The sequence below is a fragment of the Asparagus officinalis genome, chromosome 8 (genome assembly GCF_001876935.1).
Source record: "Asparagus officinalis chromosome 8, Aspof.V1, whole genome shotgun sequence".
Lineage (NCBI taxonomy): Eukaryota > Viridiplantae > Streptophyta > Magnoliopsida > Asparagales > Asparagaceae > Asparagus > Asparagus officinalis.
This window is the reverse complement of record NC_033801.1, coordinates 120,468,413-120,487,902: the sequence shown is the minus strand read 5'-3', so window position 1 is coordinate 120,487,902 and position 19,490 is coordinate 120,468,413. Positions and strand designations below refer to the sequence as shown.

The window sequence follows — 19,490 nt, the reverse complement described above, 5'->3', positions numbered from 1 at the left end:
CCCTTGGTTTATAAATATCTATATATATGAACAGGGTATCTCACCCTGTTTTTCAGTTCAAAAAAAAAATATTGTGAACCTTTCTGCTCAGCAAATCACTTGTAAGGCAAGATCTCATGATGGGTGTTTTGATAGTATTATCTCAGCAGTGTATGGTTTTAACCAAATGGAAGCTAGAAGGGATTTATGGGAAGAATTAAGGAGTACTCAGAATTCAATTAGTACTAATTCCTGGCTCCTATGTGGGGATTTCAATTCAGTTATAGACAATGAAGAGAAACTGGGAGGTTCTTTGCTTACTGATACTGATTTTAAGGACTTCAGAGACTTTAATCAAGACAGACTGTTAAATGACCTAAAATCTATTGGATGTTTCTACACTTGGAATAATAAGCAAGATGCTATCTCTAGGATATGGTGTAGGCTGGAGCTCTAGTAAATGATACTTGGATGCATAATTTCAATTCAAGTCAGGTTGAATTTCTTCCTCCTAACTTCTCTGATCACTCTCCTGCATTGATTTCTATTCTTGAAGATAGAATTCAAGGTAAAAAGCCTTTTAAATTCTTCAATATGTGGGCTTATCATGACAGTTTCCTCCCTGCTGTGGCTTCAGTTTGGCAAACGGATATACCAGGGTTTAAAATGTATTCAGTCTATACAAAATTAAAAAAATCTGAGAGGAGTTCTTAAAGAAATGAACAAGAGGCATTTCTACAATATCAATGAGCAGGTCTTGAGAGCTAAGAAAAATTTGGAAGAAGTTCAGCGAAGCCTTCAGCTTAATCCATTTATGTAGTCTTTAATCATCAAGGAAAGGGATTGCATAACATCCTGCAATAAGTTGCTTGAATGTGAGATGTCTTTCTTACAACAAAAAGCCAGAATTGACTGGAGTATCAAAGGGGATAGGTGCACAAATTTTTTCCACTCTGTCATCAAAATTAATAGACATCATAACAAGGTGATGGTGCTTTACAAAGAGAGTGGTGATAGAATTACTGATGGTGATAAAATTGCTAGTGAATTTGTTTCTTATTACAAGAATCTCATGGGAAAAGCAACTGTTACTATTAGCCCTGATATGGATATTATTCAATCGGGTCCTTGTTTATCTGATTCTCAAGAAAACTTGCTCTCTAGACCTATTACTAAAGAAAAAATCAGGGAAGTTATTTTCTCCATGTCTACAAATAAGTCTCCTGGTCCTGATGGATACGAAGCTTCCTTCTTCAAATCAGCTTGGTCTGTAGTGGGAGAGGATGTTACTCTAGCAATTGAAGAATTTTTCAGAACTGGCAAACTGTTAGGAGTGGTTAATTCAACTTCAATTACTCTTGTTCCCAAGGTAAAATGTCCAAAAACTCCTGCAGTTTTTAGACCCATCTCCTGTTGCAATTGCCTATATAAATTTATCTCCAAGATCTTGGAAAATATAATTAAATCTATTTTGGGTAGTTTGGTAAACGAAGCTCAAAGTGCATTCATACAGGGAAGGCAAATTACAAGTACTATATTGTTAGCACATGAATTAGTTAAAGGCTATGGCAGAAAACATAAATCACCCAGAGTTATGTTAAACATTGACATCAAAAAAGCTTTTGACACAATCAGTTGGAGTTTTTTGAAGGATATGCTGTTAGGTCTGAAATTTCCAGTATTCATGATTGATAGGATTATGGCATGTGTTTCTAGTCCTAAATACTCCATTTCTCTCTATGGATCTCTTCATGGTTATTTTAGCGGTGAGAGAGGTTTGAGGCAAGGCGATCCTCTTTCCCCCTATTTTTTTTATTTTAGGAATGGAATACCTATCAAGAAGTTTGGACATGGTTAAACATGACAGGCTTTTTAAATTTCTCCCTATGTGTAAAAAATTGAAGCTTACTCACCTTATCTTTACCGATGATCTCTTGTTATTTGGGAAGGGAGATTTATATTCAATTCAGAAATTGCATCAATGTGTTAAGCAGTTTGGTGAAATCACTGGTCTTGAAACAAATCCTGATAAATGCTTGGTTTTGTTCGGTGGAGTGGATGTTACAGTCAAGTCTGATATTATCAATATCCTGGGTTTTAAAGAGGGAACCTTTCCTATCAGATACTTGGGTATGCCTCTCATTTGCAAGAAGCTTTCTTATGTGGATTGCAATGCTCTCATCAATAAAGTATCAAACCAGCTCCTAACTTGGTCAAAGCACAAAAAGCTATATGCGGCCAGATTACAGGTTATTAGAAGTGTTATTCTGGGGATACAAGTATTTTGGACTTCAAATTTCATCCTGCCAGTTAATGTCTCCCGCAAAATAGATGAATTATGTAGAAATTTTCTGTGGGGTAAAGCAAATCAAAGCTCTAAAAACTCTCTTGTTGCTTGGGAAACTGTATGTTTGGGAAGAAAACAGGGTGGTCTGAGGGTATTCTCTGCCTCTATTTGGAACTTGCCTGCATCTTTAAAGAACATATGGTTCATACACAAAAACAAAGAGACTCTCTGGATCAAATGGGTTCATGGGCATGATTTGAGACATAGAGACATCTGGCAAGTGTGCTAAAAAGCTGGAGATTCCTAGCTATGGAAACAAATATTTAAAAAAAGAGACAAAGCTGTGAATATATGTGGAGGGGTTGATAATCTGACGCAGCTCATGAATTCTTGTTTTGGTAATGCTAAATCTCAGTTATCTACCTTGTATTATTCTTTACTCCCTGTTACTCAAAGGGTGCCATGGCATGACACTGTATGGGAAAGGATGAACTACCCTAAACACTTTTTCATTTGCTGGCTTGCTGTTCAAAACCGACTGGCTACACAGGATCGATTGATGAGATGGGGTGTCATTGATACAAATGTATGCAGTTTATGCTCAAGAGATTGCTAAGAAAATCGAAACCATCTGTTTTTCGATTGTCGTTTTTCTAGTGAGGTGTGGAATCATATCATGAATTGGTTAAAATTTACTTGGAAATCATGTGACTGGAGGCTGCTATTGAATTGGTACTGCACATGACTGAGGGGTAAAGGTTTTAAAAAAGGAATCAAGCGAATGGCTTTTTCAGCAACTATCTACAGGTTATGGTGTGAAAGGAATGCTAGGATCTTCCAACAAAAGCACATGAGCACGGAGTGTTTGATTAATGACATTAAGATGGATATTCTGATGTCAAATCTTAATTCTCCAATATATGTTGAGGATAGAAGCTGGTTGTGCTCCTTATAGAAGCTCTATACGTATAAGTTTTTTCTTTTGAGTTCTTGTTTCCAGATTGTTGATATATATCTCAAAGTTCATGAGATAATTGATGTACAAAAAACTTCTTATTTTGGTAGATGCATAAAAGATTTTTCATTGACCAAAAAAAAAACTTATTTCATCCTTCAAGTTATATTTATGGTTTCAATATCATCATTTTGTAAGTCCACCATCAAATATTTAATAGATTAATAACGTAAAAGTATTTTTTTGTATTTCTTCATGAGTTTTTATCAGTTTATCTCTTTTTTTAAACTAAAAAAAGATTTGAACAACTTTCTTCCAAATTTTTTTAACCTTTAACCCATTTTAGTAATTAAAAAAATTATTTTTTAGATTTAAAAAATACAAGAAATGCAAAGAAAATAACGAGCGTCATTAATTTATTAAATATTTGACAGTTTGCTCATAAAATGATCATAACAGACATATATACATAATCTGAAATGGAAATATACAAGTTGATATTTTAAGAGGCAACATGCAGTTGATTAAAAAAAAAGAGGCAACAAGCAGAGTTCACTCATACTTTAAGTGTGAAGCAATCATTTTGTCCGATATTATTCATTCAACCAAAGTTGTGGCATTAGCTTTAACTAATAATGAATAACTTTGTTTCCATTTTTGAACAGTAAAGCTTTGCATGTGGCTTTTTGTTATCAACGATCAAGGGTTTGTAAGGTCAAGGCGCATGTGGATGGAAATGAATTCCTCTATATATGTTAACGGTGACATTATAAAGAATTTCTTGTTCTTTTCTCTCTTTGGAGAGGGTTGGTGGCACGGAAATGAAACCAAGTAATACTAAGCTTCACTTGGACCCATTGATATTTCTTTGCAAAGGTGGTTCTTGAGTACCTTATGTTGATATATAAAACAAGTACCTTGTAGATACTTTATAGTTCTTATAGAGTAATAAAGTTATGAAATATGAAGGGGCAAATGAAGTAGAATTTTCAATCATTTCTGTACAGGCATGCTTAACTATATCAATTGATTTATGGTCATTTTCTTTGCTAGTTTTCACATTCAACAAGTTCCAAATGACTGTTCAAGGGGCTTCCAAAATAAAATAGATACTTTGTGTATAATAAAGCTCAAAGTTCATTACAAAAAATAATTGGCAAACAAAATGGAAATTTGCCTTATGTGGGCCGTTGGCCCACTAGATTGTTCTTTTTATTCTCTTAACAAAACCATCCCGAAGTCCACAGGGGAAAAAAACATTTATGTCACTATCAATTTTAAAATTGATAACAACAATAGTTTAAACACCGATTTCACTTTTCAATACGCAGTTTGGATCAATATTTTAACATTATTGATTGCAATGTTGTAAATTAAGTTAGACAAATATAATTTACTCGCTAAGGTTGAGCACATCTTTTATGAGAGGAAAAATTCTGAAAATAGACAACTTTTGCTAAATATTTAGCAAAATCGATCATTTTGCTAAATATTTAGCAAAATTGACATCTTTTTGGCCAACAGGTCAAAAAGAGGTCGATTTTGAAAAACGCCCACTGAAAACATACGGGACTAGTAGTCCTGTATGTTTTCAAGCACTAATCACTCACAGAAAACATACGAGACTACTAGTCCCGTATGTTTTATGTGAGCACTAATCAGTGATTAGTGCCCTTGAAAACATACATGACACTCACAGAAAACATACGGGACTATTAGTCCCGTATGTTTTCTATGAGCACTAATCAGTGATTAGTGCCCTTGAAAACATACAGGACTAGTAGTCCCGTATGTTTTCAGTGGGCGTTTTTCAAAATCAACCTCTTTTTGGCCTGTTGGCCAAAAAGATGTCGATTTTGCTAAATATTTAGCAAAATGATCGATTTTGCTAAATATTTAGCAAAAGTGGTCTATTTTCAAAAATTTTCCTTTATGAGATGTACATGGAATCATGTAGTGAAATTAATCATTTTAGCATCCGCTTTAAGTTCATAATTAATGAAAATTGAACTTGATTTACTTTGATACTATGTCAAAGATGCTTGATGCTACACCAAAGCAATGGACACGACATCATCCTTATTTTCTATGACAGAGACTATGATATGATTGTTGGATAGCAGATTACTGGGCCAGACAAGATTCCTAGTCTATTTTGGTTTTGATTTTAGAATTGTTTGATTTTTAGTCTGTTTTGGTTTTAGGGTTATTGAGATTCCTAGTATGTTTTGGTTTTGATTTTAGAATTGTTGGATTCCTAGTCTGTTTTGGTTAATTTTAGGGTTTCTATATATATGGAACGTTTTAGAAGAGATGAGAATTAGAGAATAAGAGAGAGAAAAGATGTTGTTTTGAGCACTTTGAGAGGGAGATTATTGTGAGGGAGTGAGAGATTGTTGGTTAGGGTTATTTTGAATGTTTGAAAGAGTTGTAACCCATTGTATTTCTCCTCCATATAGTGAAGTCTTCCCATCCTTTCTACGTGGACGTAGGCAACTTACCGAACTACGTAAATCTCTGTGTTTGTGATTGTTTTGTGCCATTGTTTTGTGAATTACACTCGTTGGTTGTTCTCCTCCCGTTGTTCGCCGACTCGTGTTGGTTTGTGTGCATGCTTCCGCCGCGCGCAACAAGAACCCCACCACTTTAGTTTTCTTAAACAAAAATGAATACCCTAATATTCTTGAAGATTTGAAGGATAAGTGATAATTTGGCATAAAAGATGAAAATGGGAAAAGGCTGAGTCAAAACAAAATCTTATGCTCAAAGGATATGTAAGCTTTAGTTGTCACGTGCAAAATTATCCGTGGGGTCATGATAGTCACCTATAATATATTCCTCAACCCTACCCTAACCCTAGGCTATCCTCTTTTTATGGAGTCTGAATTTTTTTTTAAACCGTCGGTGTGTGAGCGGATAGTTCTTAGCCTTAACACATAGGAAGCAAATGTGTAATTTGCACTCCCCATTGTAAGGCTTAGACCTATCTACTCCGCATGCATGCGGGCGACAGTTCTACTATGATTCCTATTTTGTTTGATGTATTGTCAAAAGTCACTTTTGAGATAGATGTTCTTCTTTTTAAAGTTAACAAGTAGATATTCTCAGAATAAATGTGCAGTGAATATGTTAGAATATAAAATTATAATAATCAATTATCATCACTACTTCAGAGTTTTGATGTAGTGATAGGGGTTTTAAGACAATATCATAGCAATTATGATTCACAAATTTCTAAAACGGAATAAAGAAAGAGATACCACAAATGTGGACTATGACAAGCATGAGATTTGAAATGATATACTAGTAGAAGATTATAATTGGAGAGGGTCGACTCATGATCTCCACTTTATTTTGGCCATAAAGCATCGTATATATATATCAAATCTCAATCCCACCTTTTCCATGCTATATAAATCACTAGCATGGAGCTAAAACTCCATCACACTCCCATTTCAAACGATCTTCAAGAAACTCTTGTCTGCACTTAAGTTCCAAACTTGATTTTTGAAACATGGATATGGTGATGAGATTGGCATCAAAGAGAGCACTGGTGATATTCAGCACGAGTTCATGCTGCATATGCCACACCGTCAAGACTCTCTTCTTCGACCTTGGCGTCTATCCCGACGTCCATGAGCTCGATGAGGAGCCAATGGGGAGGGAGATGGAAAAGGCGCTCATCAAGATCACCGGCCGCAAGCCAACAGTGCCTGCAGTGTTCATCGGGGGCAAGTTCATCGGAGGAACCGAAAATGTTATGTCCCTTCATCTTGGAGGCAAACTTGTGCCCCTTCTTAAGGATGCAGGGGCTCTCTGGCTGTAATATGTGACTAATAACTATCTAGCGATTATTTTGTCGAATTATTGATAGTTCGTATGTTAAAAACAGTCTATTATTAGATTAGTACACAACAGTCCCATAACTATCCAATGGAATATGGATTGCATAATAGCTTTCCTTTCAAAGTGAGGTGTATCAGTGTATGAGAATAATGACCAGATGACACTATTTTCGTAAGTCACCAGCATAATTAGTTTGTTTTATCTGACATCCAAGTTAGTAAATATCACCGAAACTGAAATATCAGTTTAACATAATTGAATATACATGCTTAAGACTGTCTGACTTCGAGCATATTTTTAGGATCCTAGGTTTTATTCCAACTATTGACATGTGGTACAAAAGGGGAAAAGAAATCATTGTTGGATAGCAGATTACTGGGCCAAACGGGATTCCTAGTTTATTTTGGTTTTGGTTTTGGTTTTAGAATTGTTGGATTCCTAGTATGTTTTAGTTTTAGGGTTATTGAGATTTCTAATCTGTTTTGGTTTTAGAATTGTTTACCATATAAATCTCTGTGTTTGTGATTGGTTTGTGTCGTTCTTTTGTGAATTGCACTCGTTGGTTGTTCTCCTCCCGTTGCTCGCCGACTAGTGTTGGTTTGTGTGCACGCTTCTGCCGACGCGCAATAGTTCTCACTAGTCAATAAGGGTGGTGCATATGGTTCATTCGGAGATGATGTTTATTATATCCATATATGTTTACCAATTATGGATACACATTTGGATATGTCTTGATAAGGAAAACTCATATCCATATTTGCTAAAATCGGATGCGCACACACACACATATACATATATGCATACACACTCACTCCCCCCCATGCACACACATACATACATACATACATCATACTTCCTTTAAAAGTATGAGTTCGGGAAAATCTTTCTATGGTCAATATTACCCTTAGTTTTTTTAAATATTACATTGTTATCCTAATCTATTCTAATTATCCTAACTTCTTTGAATTGGTAACCAAATGATTTATTCTATTCATAATTAGACTTAATATATTATTGGATAAATAGATACGTTTAATATAATTCAAACCATTTACTTATTTCAGTTGCTAGAAAAATCTAAAAAACATATGCTAGCCAACACCTACAAGTTTTTTAACTTTGCAAAATATATTCTTCAAGTTTTTTAAATTGCAAAAACGCCCCTACAAATTCAAAATTATATTAAAACATCTTAAAATTTATAAATTTTACTTATTTCAATTCAATGAGAAATCTGAAAAACATATACTAACTAGAAACTGAATGTTTTTGACTTTGGAGAAAATATCTTGTAAGTTTTAAAAATTACAAAAATACCCTTAAAAATTCAAAATTTATAAAAAAATACCTTAAAAATTTCAAATCTATAAACATACTAAAAACCTACAAATAACACAAATAGCCCTAAAAATTTATGGAATTTACAATACACACTCTAAACTTTTTACAAATTGCAAAATAAAACTTTCAAAATTGTAAAATTTATAAAAATCCTAATATCTAACCTAATAGTACATTAAAAATATAAGAATTATAAGTATCCCCTACATAATTTATAATTATAGAAAACACTCCTTTAAAAAGTACGAGTACGGAAAAATCTTTTTATGGTCAATATTACCCTTAACTTTTTTTAAATATTACATTATTATTCTAATCTATTCTAATTATCCTAACTTCTTTGAATTGGTAACCAAATAATTTATTCCATTCATAATGAGACTTAACATGTTATTGGATAAAATATATATGTTTCATATAATTCAAATCCCTTACTTATTTCAGTTCATAGAAAAATCTAAAAAACATATGCTAGCAAGCACCTATAATTTTTTGGACTTTGTAAACAATATTCTCTAATTTTTTTAAATTACAAAAATACCCCTACAAATTCAAAATTTTATTAAAGCATCTTGAAATTTATAAATTTTACTTATCTCAATTTAGTAAGAAATCTGAAAAACATATACTAATTAGAAACTGAATGTTTTTTGACTGAAATTATCTTGTAAGTTTTAAAAATTACAAAAACACCCCTAAAAATTAAAAATTTATAAAAAACTCCTTGAAAATTTTAAATCTATAAAAATACTAAAAACCTACAAATAACACAAGCAACCCCCAAAAATTTATGGAATTTGCAATACACACTCTGAACTTTTTACAAATTGCAAAATAAAAATCTTAAAATTATAAAATTTATAAAAATCCTAATAATTTCTAACCTAACAGTACATTAAAAATATAAGAATTATAAATATTCCCTACATAATTTATAATTTATAGAAAACACCCTTAAAGTTTTAAAAATTACAAACAAACATTTAAAATTCAAAATTTATAAAAAAACACCCTAAAAATTTTAAATTTATTACCAAATTGAAAGCATAGGAATTTTAAATAGTCTATAAACAATTTATAATCTATAGAAAATACCTATAAGTTTAAAAAATTATAAAAAGTCCTTAAAATTCATAATTTACAAGAAAAACACCATAAAAGTTTCTAACCTGTAGACACTAAAATAAATATGCAAAATTACTAACAACCCCTAAAAAATTAAAATTTTGTAAAAAATATCATACATTTTTTAAAAGTATAGGTTTTGGAAAAGCTTTTTATGGTAAATATTACTTATAACTTTTTTAAAAAAGAACATAATTAATTAAAAATCTATTAAATTTGAAATTTATAAAAACATCCTTAAAGTATAGTCATTGCATATTATCCCTCCAAAGTTTGAAAAATTTTCATAATTTTTTTGTAATTCCTTGATTTCAATGTAATATTTAATAGTTTTGTGCATTTGTAAATTACAAAATTTAGGGTGTTTTTACTCTTTTTAAAACTTTTGATAGTGTTTATTTTGTAGTTTTCTAAATTTTTATTGTCTTTTTAGTGTAATACACATATACATCAATTAATGATGATATTAAAGAATAAGTCGTTCATAAGATTATTAGACCATAGTTAAGTGTGCACATTACTATTCCTAGGCAGTATAGTTTATATATGCAAAAAATTTCAAACAATCTATATAATGCTTAAAAAGATTGACTTTAATTTACTATTTTTTAGAAATTATATTTAATGTAAACTCATCATATAATTTTGACTGTGATCATCATAATTTTAATACATTTGATTGGTTGATCATATACATATATAGACCATAAATTACTTTACTTTCTCACATGAGCTAATATTTTGTGCTTAATAATTTAAATGATTACTCTTAAATTTAATATAAAGAGGACCTCTAATAACATTTATTTATTTACCTACAACATAATACAATCTCAATTCCTATTTTTTGCTGGAGATTTATTTCATAGTTACGAGTATAAAATTAGTAACTAAAATAATAATTATTTATGCTTAAATTAGTTCTTATAACTATCTGCATTGCCCATGTATATTTTATAAATTAGTTCTTAATTTAACATATTAAATTACCTTTTTTGTAGAATTTTTTTTAATAACTTTTAGACTGTGTAATCACTATTTCACCATTCTAGCATAGAAAGGACCTCACTCTAAATAGGCTTCAAGTCAATATTTGAGTTGCACTTAAGTATATACTATTGTTACTGTGTGTATATATTTTTTAAGAAAATTATATCAACACTTTTTAAATAGAAGAGAATATTCTAACGTCTAATATTATAAAAATTAAATATAGCCAATTGAATGATTAGCAAAAGAGAACATACATCAAAAAAGTATGAATAATAAGATAAAGAGAAAAGGTAATGACATTGCGAATAGTACTACAAATAGTAAACTATAATATAAAGTTAACCTATTTTGTGGAGCCCAACTACTGGCTATAAGCATCGAGGTTTCCATATATATACTTTATAATTTATTAAAAAGAGTCATATAATCTTATATAATAAAATTTATTTAATATTGAATAGTAATATCATTGTAATTGTAGGATCGTAAAATTTAGGTCTCGATGTGAGATTTGTATTGATTGAATGTTTATTACAAATCAATGAAATCCAATATTACAATAGAAGTGGAGAGAAGACTCTCCTTCACTACTACAGATTTAGGCTTAGGAAACGCCACTTAGATAGCGCTTTTTAAAAGCGCTATCTAAGTGGCTGCTTGAATAGCGCTTATTTGCATATTGAAATTAAAAAAAAAATTAAAAGAAAAATTGCAGCAATAGCGCTTGTTAGTTAAGCGCTATACCAGTTGAAGCTTCTTTAGCGCTTCAATAAAACGCTATATGATAAGTGTTACATGGGTTACTTGGATAGCGCTTCTAAAGCTCTATATGACGATAGCGCTTCTAAAGCGCTATGTGAGTTGATTCCGGGTTCACTTAAATAGCGCTTCTAAAGCGCTATGTTGTTATTCTCTTAAATAGCGCTTCATAAGCGCTATTATAGTTTCAAAATTAAAATTTAATTAATAAAACTATTATTACTCCTAATAAGTTCAGGAAACCGCGTGCTTCATCTAATATTTCAGAAAACCACACGCTTCATCTAATATTTCACAAAACCGCGCGCTTCATCTAACCCACAAACCCACAAAATCGCTGAACAACTCCACAAACCCACAAAATCGCTGAACAACTCCACAAAATCGCCGCTCGTTCTCAAACCCAAAATCGCCGCTCGTTCGCCTGTCTTTTGCCGGTCTTTCGCCGGTATTTCGCCGGTCTTTCGCCGCCTCCTAATAATTCCATCAAAATCCCTAATTTTTTAACCCCTAATTTTTCATAATCAATACTAAACTAAATTCTGAAGACAGAGATTTGTGTTTACAGGTGCGATTAGTGTTTCCAGGTGCGTTTTCATAATCAATTCTAAACTAAATACTGAAAATAGATGAAGGGTTGGAATTGATTTCAATTTTTGGGCACATTATTATTTTTTAATTTTGATTTGCTTGGTCAATTACTAAAATTGATGTCGATTTTAGGGTGCTCATTTTTTTGTGCATTTTTATTCACTCTCTGGAATTCAAATTCGATTTTATGAAATTCATTATATTTTCATCATCTTTAGAGCTGGCAAAATAGGGATTTCGGATGTGATAATTGCTTTCTAATTTTAGGTTCAATTGCTTTCTGATTTTCGTTCTTACTTTAGGTTTAATTTCTTTAGTTCCAACTCGGGATTATCTGTTTTGATTTTGTGGTGTTTAATTGAGTTTGTGTACTTTAGATTTTGATTTTAGGTTTAATACTTGTGTACTAAAAGAAGCCTAGAAGAGCATGAAACTGGTTTGTGACTTATTACTTTGTGACTTACTGAATTTATGTCACTGGTTTTGAATTAGGGTTGGGAATCCATTATTCGAGCTGCTGAAGTGGTGCAGAATTCTGCCAATTCGGCAATTCTGGAAGTTATCAGCCATAACTTAGAGAATTTATCTCCTTAATTCTGAGGTAAACACAATGCTCCTTACTGAATTTATGTCACTGGTTTTGAATTAGGGTTGGGAATCCATTATTCGAGCTGCTGAAGTCGTGCCGAATTCTGCCAATTCTGTAATTCTACCAATTCTGGAAGTTATCAGCCATAACTTAGAGAATTTATCTCCTTAATTCTAAGGTAAACACAATGCTCACAGACAAGAAAATCTTTTCTAATTCATTACACATTGGACTGGCATACTTTTTTGAGATAGAGTGAAAACTGGTTTACCTCCAAATTGAAGAAACGTAAGCTCACAATAAGTTAAATTACAGGATTGAAGAAGGGGGTTTAAAAAAAAGGAGGTTTGATGGGTTGAGTTTTTGTCTGTGTAGATTTGTAGAATATGTTTTTGTAGAATCTGTTGTAGTAGTAGTGCTGATTCCAAGAAAACTCAATTAATAATTTAAAATTCCGTGAAAACTGGTTTACCTCCAAATTGAAGAAACGTAAGCTCACAATAAGTTAAAATTACAGGATTGAAGAAGGGGGGTTTAAAAAAAAGGAGGTTTGATGGGTTGAGTTTTTGTCTGTGTAGATTTGTAGAATCTGTTGTATTAGTAGTGCTGATTCCAAGAAAACTCAATTAATAATTTAAAATTCCTTCATTTCGTTGGAACAAATCCACCTTGCATGTAAATAATAATCCTAGTATGGTTATATTATATATATATGTATATGTATGTAAATAACAATCCTAGTATGGTTTTGTTTGAGCGTTAAATGTAGTAAGTTTGAAAATCCTTGCAGCAGTACTTATCTAAAATTTTCACAGCTTTCTCGTAAACGTAGTTATTCTTCACAATAACAGATGGTTTACCTCTCTCTCTTTTGATCTTGTATTATTTTTGTAGTATTGTTTTCGATGGATCGAGACTGGGTAAATGCAGATCGATTATCTGAAGAGTATAAGAAAGGGGTAGAAGAGTTTTGTGCTCATGCAACTAAGAATGCCAAAAATTCGATGTTCATTAATTGTCCGTGTCGAAAATGTCTAAATGTCAAAGAGGTTAGGGGTCAAATGGAGTTGCGTGAGCATTTAATGTTTCACGGTATTGACAGAACATATAAGGTTTGGACATATCATGGTGAGAGCAAAGGTAAATGTAGCTCAAGTGGCAAAGGTAAATATAGTTCATCAACTCAACTAGGCTCGCAATTTGAGTTTTCAAATATAATGAACACAAGTAGTATGGGAGCTGGTGATGATAAATCTAGTGGGATGAATAATTTCACAAGTGTTGTCAATGAAGAGTTGCAGGATCATCCTGATATGTCTGATGACTTAAGGGGGGATGCTGGGCTACCATTGTGGTCGGGTTGTACCAAAGCTTCAAAGTCGTCGGCTGTTTTGATCTTGTACAACTTAAAAGCTAGTCACCAAGTTTCTGATGTGTTCTTCACAGAGTTGTTAGAAGCCGTAAGTGGACTCTTGCCAGATGGGAATGTGCTCCCTCGTAGAGCATATGATGCTAAGCAATTGCTCAAATCTATCGGGTTAACACATGAAAAGATCCATGCTTGTCCGGATGATTGTATTTTATTTAGGAAAGAGTATGCAGAATTGAGTGAATGTCCCAAGTGTAGTAAGAAGCGATATAAGAAAAACAACTCCCCAGCCAAAGTTATGTGGTACTTTCCTATAATTCCTAGATTTAGGAGGTTGTATAGTAGCACAGAAGATGCTAAATACTTGACATGGCATGATGATGAAAGAATTAAAGATGGAATGTTAAGACACCCAGCTGATTCACCCCAGTGGAAGACATTTGATAATAAATATCCAGAATTTGGTAAGGAATCAAGAAACTTGCGCTTAGTACTTTCAACAGATGGAATGAATCCTCATGGTCTTCAAAGTACTTCCCATAGTACATGGCCCGTGATTTTGATGATCTATAACCTGGCCCCTTGGTTATGCATGAAGCGCAAGTATATGATGCTGTCTATTTTGATATCAGGACCTCGGCAACCTGGTAACGACATTGATGTATATTTGGCTCCTTTAATCGAGGACTTAAAGTTGTTGTGGGAAGAGGGTGTTGATGTATACGATGCGTACAGAAAGGATAATTTCAGATTGAAGGCTATGTTGTTTGGAACAATCAATGATTTCCCAGCTTATGGCAACCTTTCTGGATATAGTGTGAAGGGGTGTTGTGCGTGTCCATGGTGTACCAATGACACTGATCATCTTCGATTGCGTCATTGTAAGAAGTCGGTTTACATGGGGCATAGACGGTGGTTGGATCCAAGTCATCCATACAGATCTATGTGTGAGGCATTCAATGGTGAAGTTGAAGATCGGTCTCCACCTCCTACATTGTCAGGTCTTGATGTGCTAAAAGAAGTGGAGAACCTTAAGACACAGTTTGGTAAAAAGTTTTTAAAGTCTATTCCCACTAGAGGTTTTAAGAAAGAATCAATCTTTTTTCAATTAGTTTACTGGAAGGACTTGTTTGTTAGGCATTTTATTGATCTCATGCACAATGAGAAAAACGTTGCTGCTAGTGTGATAAATACTTTGTTAGGTGACACTTTAAAATCTAAAGATGGACTGAATGCACGAAAGGACATGGTTGCTATGAATATAAGAGAAGAACTTGCACCTGTATCAAAGGAGGGGAAAGCACCATACTTACCTCATGCCGCTCATACTTTGTTGAAGGAAGAGAAGATTGTGTTACTCAATACACTCCACTCCGTGAAGGTTCCAGAGGGGTACTCGTCCAACATACAAAGTCTTGTAACTTTAGATGGGTTGAAACTGATGAATTTAAAATCTCATGATTATCATGTCATCATTGAGAATCTGCTCCCGATTGCAATTCGTGCTATTCTGCCAGAAAATGTACGTAACACTATCACAAAGTTATGTTGGTTTTTCAAAGCCATGAGTAGCAAGGTGATAGATCCAAGAAGCTTGTCAAGTTTACAAAAGGTGATTATACAAACACTTTGTGAGCTTGAGATGTATTTCCCACCATCTTTCTTTGACATCATGATTCATTTGACTGTACACTTGGTTTACGAGACGAGGATGTGTGGTCCTGCTCGTATGAGATGGATGTATGGCATGGAGCGATATATGAAAGTGTTGAAAGGTTATTATGTGAGGAACAGGTACCGACCGGAAGCTTGCATCGCTAAAACATATCTAGTTGAAGAAGCAATTGAATACTGGTCTGAATATATCCCAAATGTCGAAGCTATTGGACTTCCACATACTCGTCACACTGATAGGATTGACGGTGAAGGTGTAACAGGTGGTCAACATTGGACTTCCACATACTCGTCACACTGATAGGATTGACGGTGAAGGTGTAACAGGTGGTCAACCGATGGTCAACCAATGTTGATCAACCTCGACCAATGGCGACGGGTGCACTTGTGTGTTCTACATAACACAGTTGATGTTGTTCCTTATGTTGAGTTGCACAAGCAGGGTCTCGTAAAAGATCATCCTGATAAAGACTCTAATTGGATTGAAGTGGAGCACAAATCTACCTTCATTGATTGGTTATCTGGTCATATTCATGGTAAGATCTTAACGAACAGTGATTCAGTATCAGAAAGGGTCAAGTTTTTGTCAAGAGGACCGGATATGCATGTGTACTCTTACAAATGTTATCTCATCAATGGATACACATTTTACACTAGAGAACACGATGAGGGGAGTACTATGCAGAATAGCGGGGTTTCTCTCAATGCCAGCGCACTAAACCAGACAAATATGACATACTTTGGACAAATCATCAATATTTGGGAAATTGACTATGTCGGATTCCGAGTTCCTGTGTTTGACTGTAGTTGGGTTAGAATTCCTCATGGGGTACATGTTGAAAGTTCTGGCTTCATACGGGTCGATTTGAAAAAGGTTGGGTACAAAGACGATTCATTCATTATGGCAGCGCAAGCTAAGCAAGTGTTTTATGTTAGTGACCCAATTGATAAGAAGTGGTCAATCGTTATCTTGTCAAACAAGTTCAATAATAGTTATCAAGTTAGTGACCATGTTGATGAGGACGTTGACACAATTAATGATCCTTTTGGGAACGTATATGATTGCTCGAGCACTTACGATTATGATATTGATCAACGCTTATATTCAAGACATGATCATGATGAGGGTGAATATGTAAATCCAGATTTAGTGAATGTATATGGTCATGAACGATCAAAGTCAACTACCAAACGAAAGAGGATAGCTAAAGCCAAGAAGAAATGTATGTGTTTTTTCTTTTATATAGGAGTATTTGTTATTTATATGTAATCCCACTGTACTTATATTCTAGTATGTTCCCTTATTTTTGGCACACAATTGATTATATGCAAATTTGAACTTGTTATTTATTATTCTATTTTTTATTTTACAGGATGACTACTAAATCCCAAAGCAAAGGTCGTGCTCGCCGTGATGGTCAGGATGGTGGGAATGGTCAGGGTGGTTCAAAAGAAGGCGAGACAGGGGGTTCCGATGGTACTAGTGGCATTTCTGAGATTCAGTCTCGAGGAATAGTCACTATGGTGAATGTTAAGAAGAAAAGGGCTAAAGGAGATATATTAAAGGTGAACTTTAATGAAATGGGCCAACCAATTGGCAAAGAGTCGATGACCCTAGCACACTTCATAGGCTCTTGTAGTAGAAGAACTTTTCCAATCACTATTACGGATTGGCGTAATAAGGATTTGTTGCCCTTGAAAGAAAAATTTTGGGATGAAGTCAAGGTATACTTGTTTAATTTTAACATTTTCATTGATATATAAATAGTCCAATTTAATGCTACACACAAATAGGGGGTGAGTTGTTGTATCATTATTGATTATTGCAACCGCACAGATTCCCTTTGTACAAAACCCCTCCCTGTTTGAGTTAATTACTTGCGGAAGAAGGAACATTCAAAGCTGAGAGGGAATAGAGATCGATCTAGCGTAAATACTTGATTTTGATTTTGATTTTTAGATGGAAATAACTGCATGCGGATTTGATACTGTTGCTTTAGTGGCAGGGAGCACTTAATGCTGAATCTTTCCTTTTTTCCCCACTGTTTATGACATAATACCCAAATATATTACGGAGAGATAGCAGCTCTTGTGATCACGGGTAAAATTCATTTCCATTATTTTCATATAACACATAGGTTCATAATTGCTCACATTAACTTATACCTTAATAGATTAAGCACCATGGGGTGCTTTAATTCATTGTTTTTGAGTTCATTTTCTGAAGTAACTATATACATAACTACAAAAAATACAGCATAGTTATTTAGTTGATCACGGAAGGGTTTCGTTTGCATTTGGTTCCTTCTTTGATTTGAGCGTATACAGATCAATTGATGACACCATTGACCTCAAAATTTGGTTATCTTTTTCATTAATATTAATGTGGTGATAGTCAAATGAACCTTTTTTTTTGTGTGAGTGGACATAAACCCAAAAAAAATTATCTGCATTTATGTTAAACCAACTCAGTTCGATAATCACTCAACCAAGTGCATTTCAGTAGCTTGACATATAATATTTTTTTATTGTAGAGTTATTATATGCGACCGTAAGTTGCATATTTTGATGTAAGTTGTTATATTTTACAGTAAGTATTTTATGATGAAGCTGTTGCAAATTGCTTGAAAACAAAGAGTAAGTTGTATACAAAGATGGACAAATCTTAAAATCTAAAAGTACAGGATTGCCATGGACATCATAGTAACAAATTGTATACATATTTGTCTTTTTTTTGGGGTCCATGACAACATAGTAATTTAATTATTTCTAAAAGAACAGGACATTTTATGGCAAAAGAAGATGACAATAAATAGTCCAATTTTACTAGTTGATTAAAATACAATGTTTTGCAAGCATTACCATTTCATATATTTGAGGTATCTATAGTTGATGATGTACTTTGTTAACTAGTTTGTTAATTACAGTAGCTAAAGAGTAAAGATGGATATTTGTTAATTAGTTTGCATCTTCAATAGGAAACATTTGCTGGGATTGACGAATCACGTAAAAAAATGATTGTTTCTCGTGCTGGTTGCTTGCATAGAGTTTTTCGGACAAGGTTACAGAATCTTGCAAGAGATAGTCAGGGTAACTACTCGGACGAACCACCTTTCATATACTCGCACTTGTCTTCTGTGTTTGATCACTGGAAAGCTTTTGTGGCACACACATTGACTCGAGATTTTAAGGTAACGTTCACGTTATTACATTACTTTCAATTAGAGGATATTACAATTTAAACCAACTAATGACAACATTCAATTGTAGGAAAGAAGCAAAATAAACAAAGAGAGAGCGGAAACAATGGAGGCGCGATATAGGAAAGCATGTGTGGGTTATGCACGGCTGAGAGAGCAGATTGTATTTATTAATTATTAGATAGCGGTACAGATTGTTAGTAAAGTTAATACGGAATATATGGTTGCTGTTGTGAAATGTACCAGTTAATTATCTATTTGCACATCTATATATGACCAAAGTACTAATTTATACTTACCCCCTCCCCTATTGTGGGCTTGAAATTTGCAGATCGAACAAAAACTACGTGAAGGAGAAGAGGACCCTGTAGTCACTAGGTTAGATACTTGGAAGCATGCGAGGATGAATGCTGAGAACCAGGTTGATGATCCTTGTTCCTTGCGAATACTTGAGGATGTGGTAATAGCCTACTTCATTTGTTATTTGAATAATTTTCTCAGTTTTTCAAATAGACATCAGTTTTTCAAATAGACATCTGTATCATTCTATTGTTTCCTCTGCTACATTTGTCTCCTACCTACTACTGTATCATTCTTTTAGCATAAACCTCCCAATAATTCAGTTAAGTTTGAACATCTTAAGGCCTGCTTCTCCCATTTACAGGATTTATGCAAATGTTGCCTTACTAGTTTCAGTCCACTGTTTCACAAAAAATTGATTTCCCTTTCCTGCAAATCCGAAAATTGGTTGCTTAGTGTATCAGGTGCATTAATAAATGAAG

The 19,490-nt window shown here is 33.5% G+C and overlaps 2 protein-coding genes across 2 annotated transcripts; both read left to right on the top strand.

Moving 5' to 3' along the window:
• Positions 6,736-7,047, top strand: LOC109822394 (putative glutaredoxin-C14). Its single transcript, XM_020388591.1, has one exon. The coding sequence runs from the start codon at positions 6,736-6,738 to the stop codon at positions 7,045-7,047; it is 312 nt and encodes a 103-aa protein (XP_020244180.1).
• Positions 13,371-15,809, top strand: LOC109821809. Its single transcript, XM_020387965.1, has one exon. The coding sequence runs from the start codon at positions 13,371-13,373 to the stop codon at positions 15,807-15,809; it is 2,439 nt and encodes an 812-aa protein (XP_020243554.1).

Excerpts from the sequence above, each read along its gene's own strand:
- LOC109821809 (XM_020387965.1), top strand. The coding sequence starts at position 13,371 with ATGGATCGAGACTGGGTAAATGCAGATCGATTATCTGAAGAGTATAAG.
- LOC109822394 (XM_020388591.1), top strand. The coding sequence starts at position 6,736 with ATGGATATGGTGATGAGATTGGCATCAAAGAGAGCACTGGTGATATTC.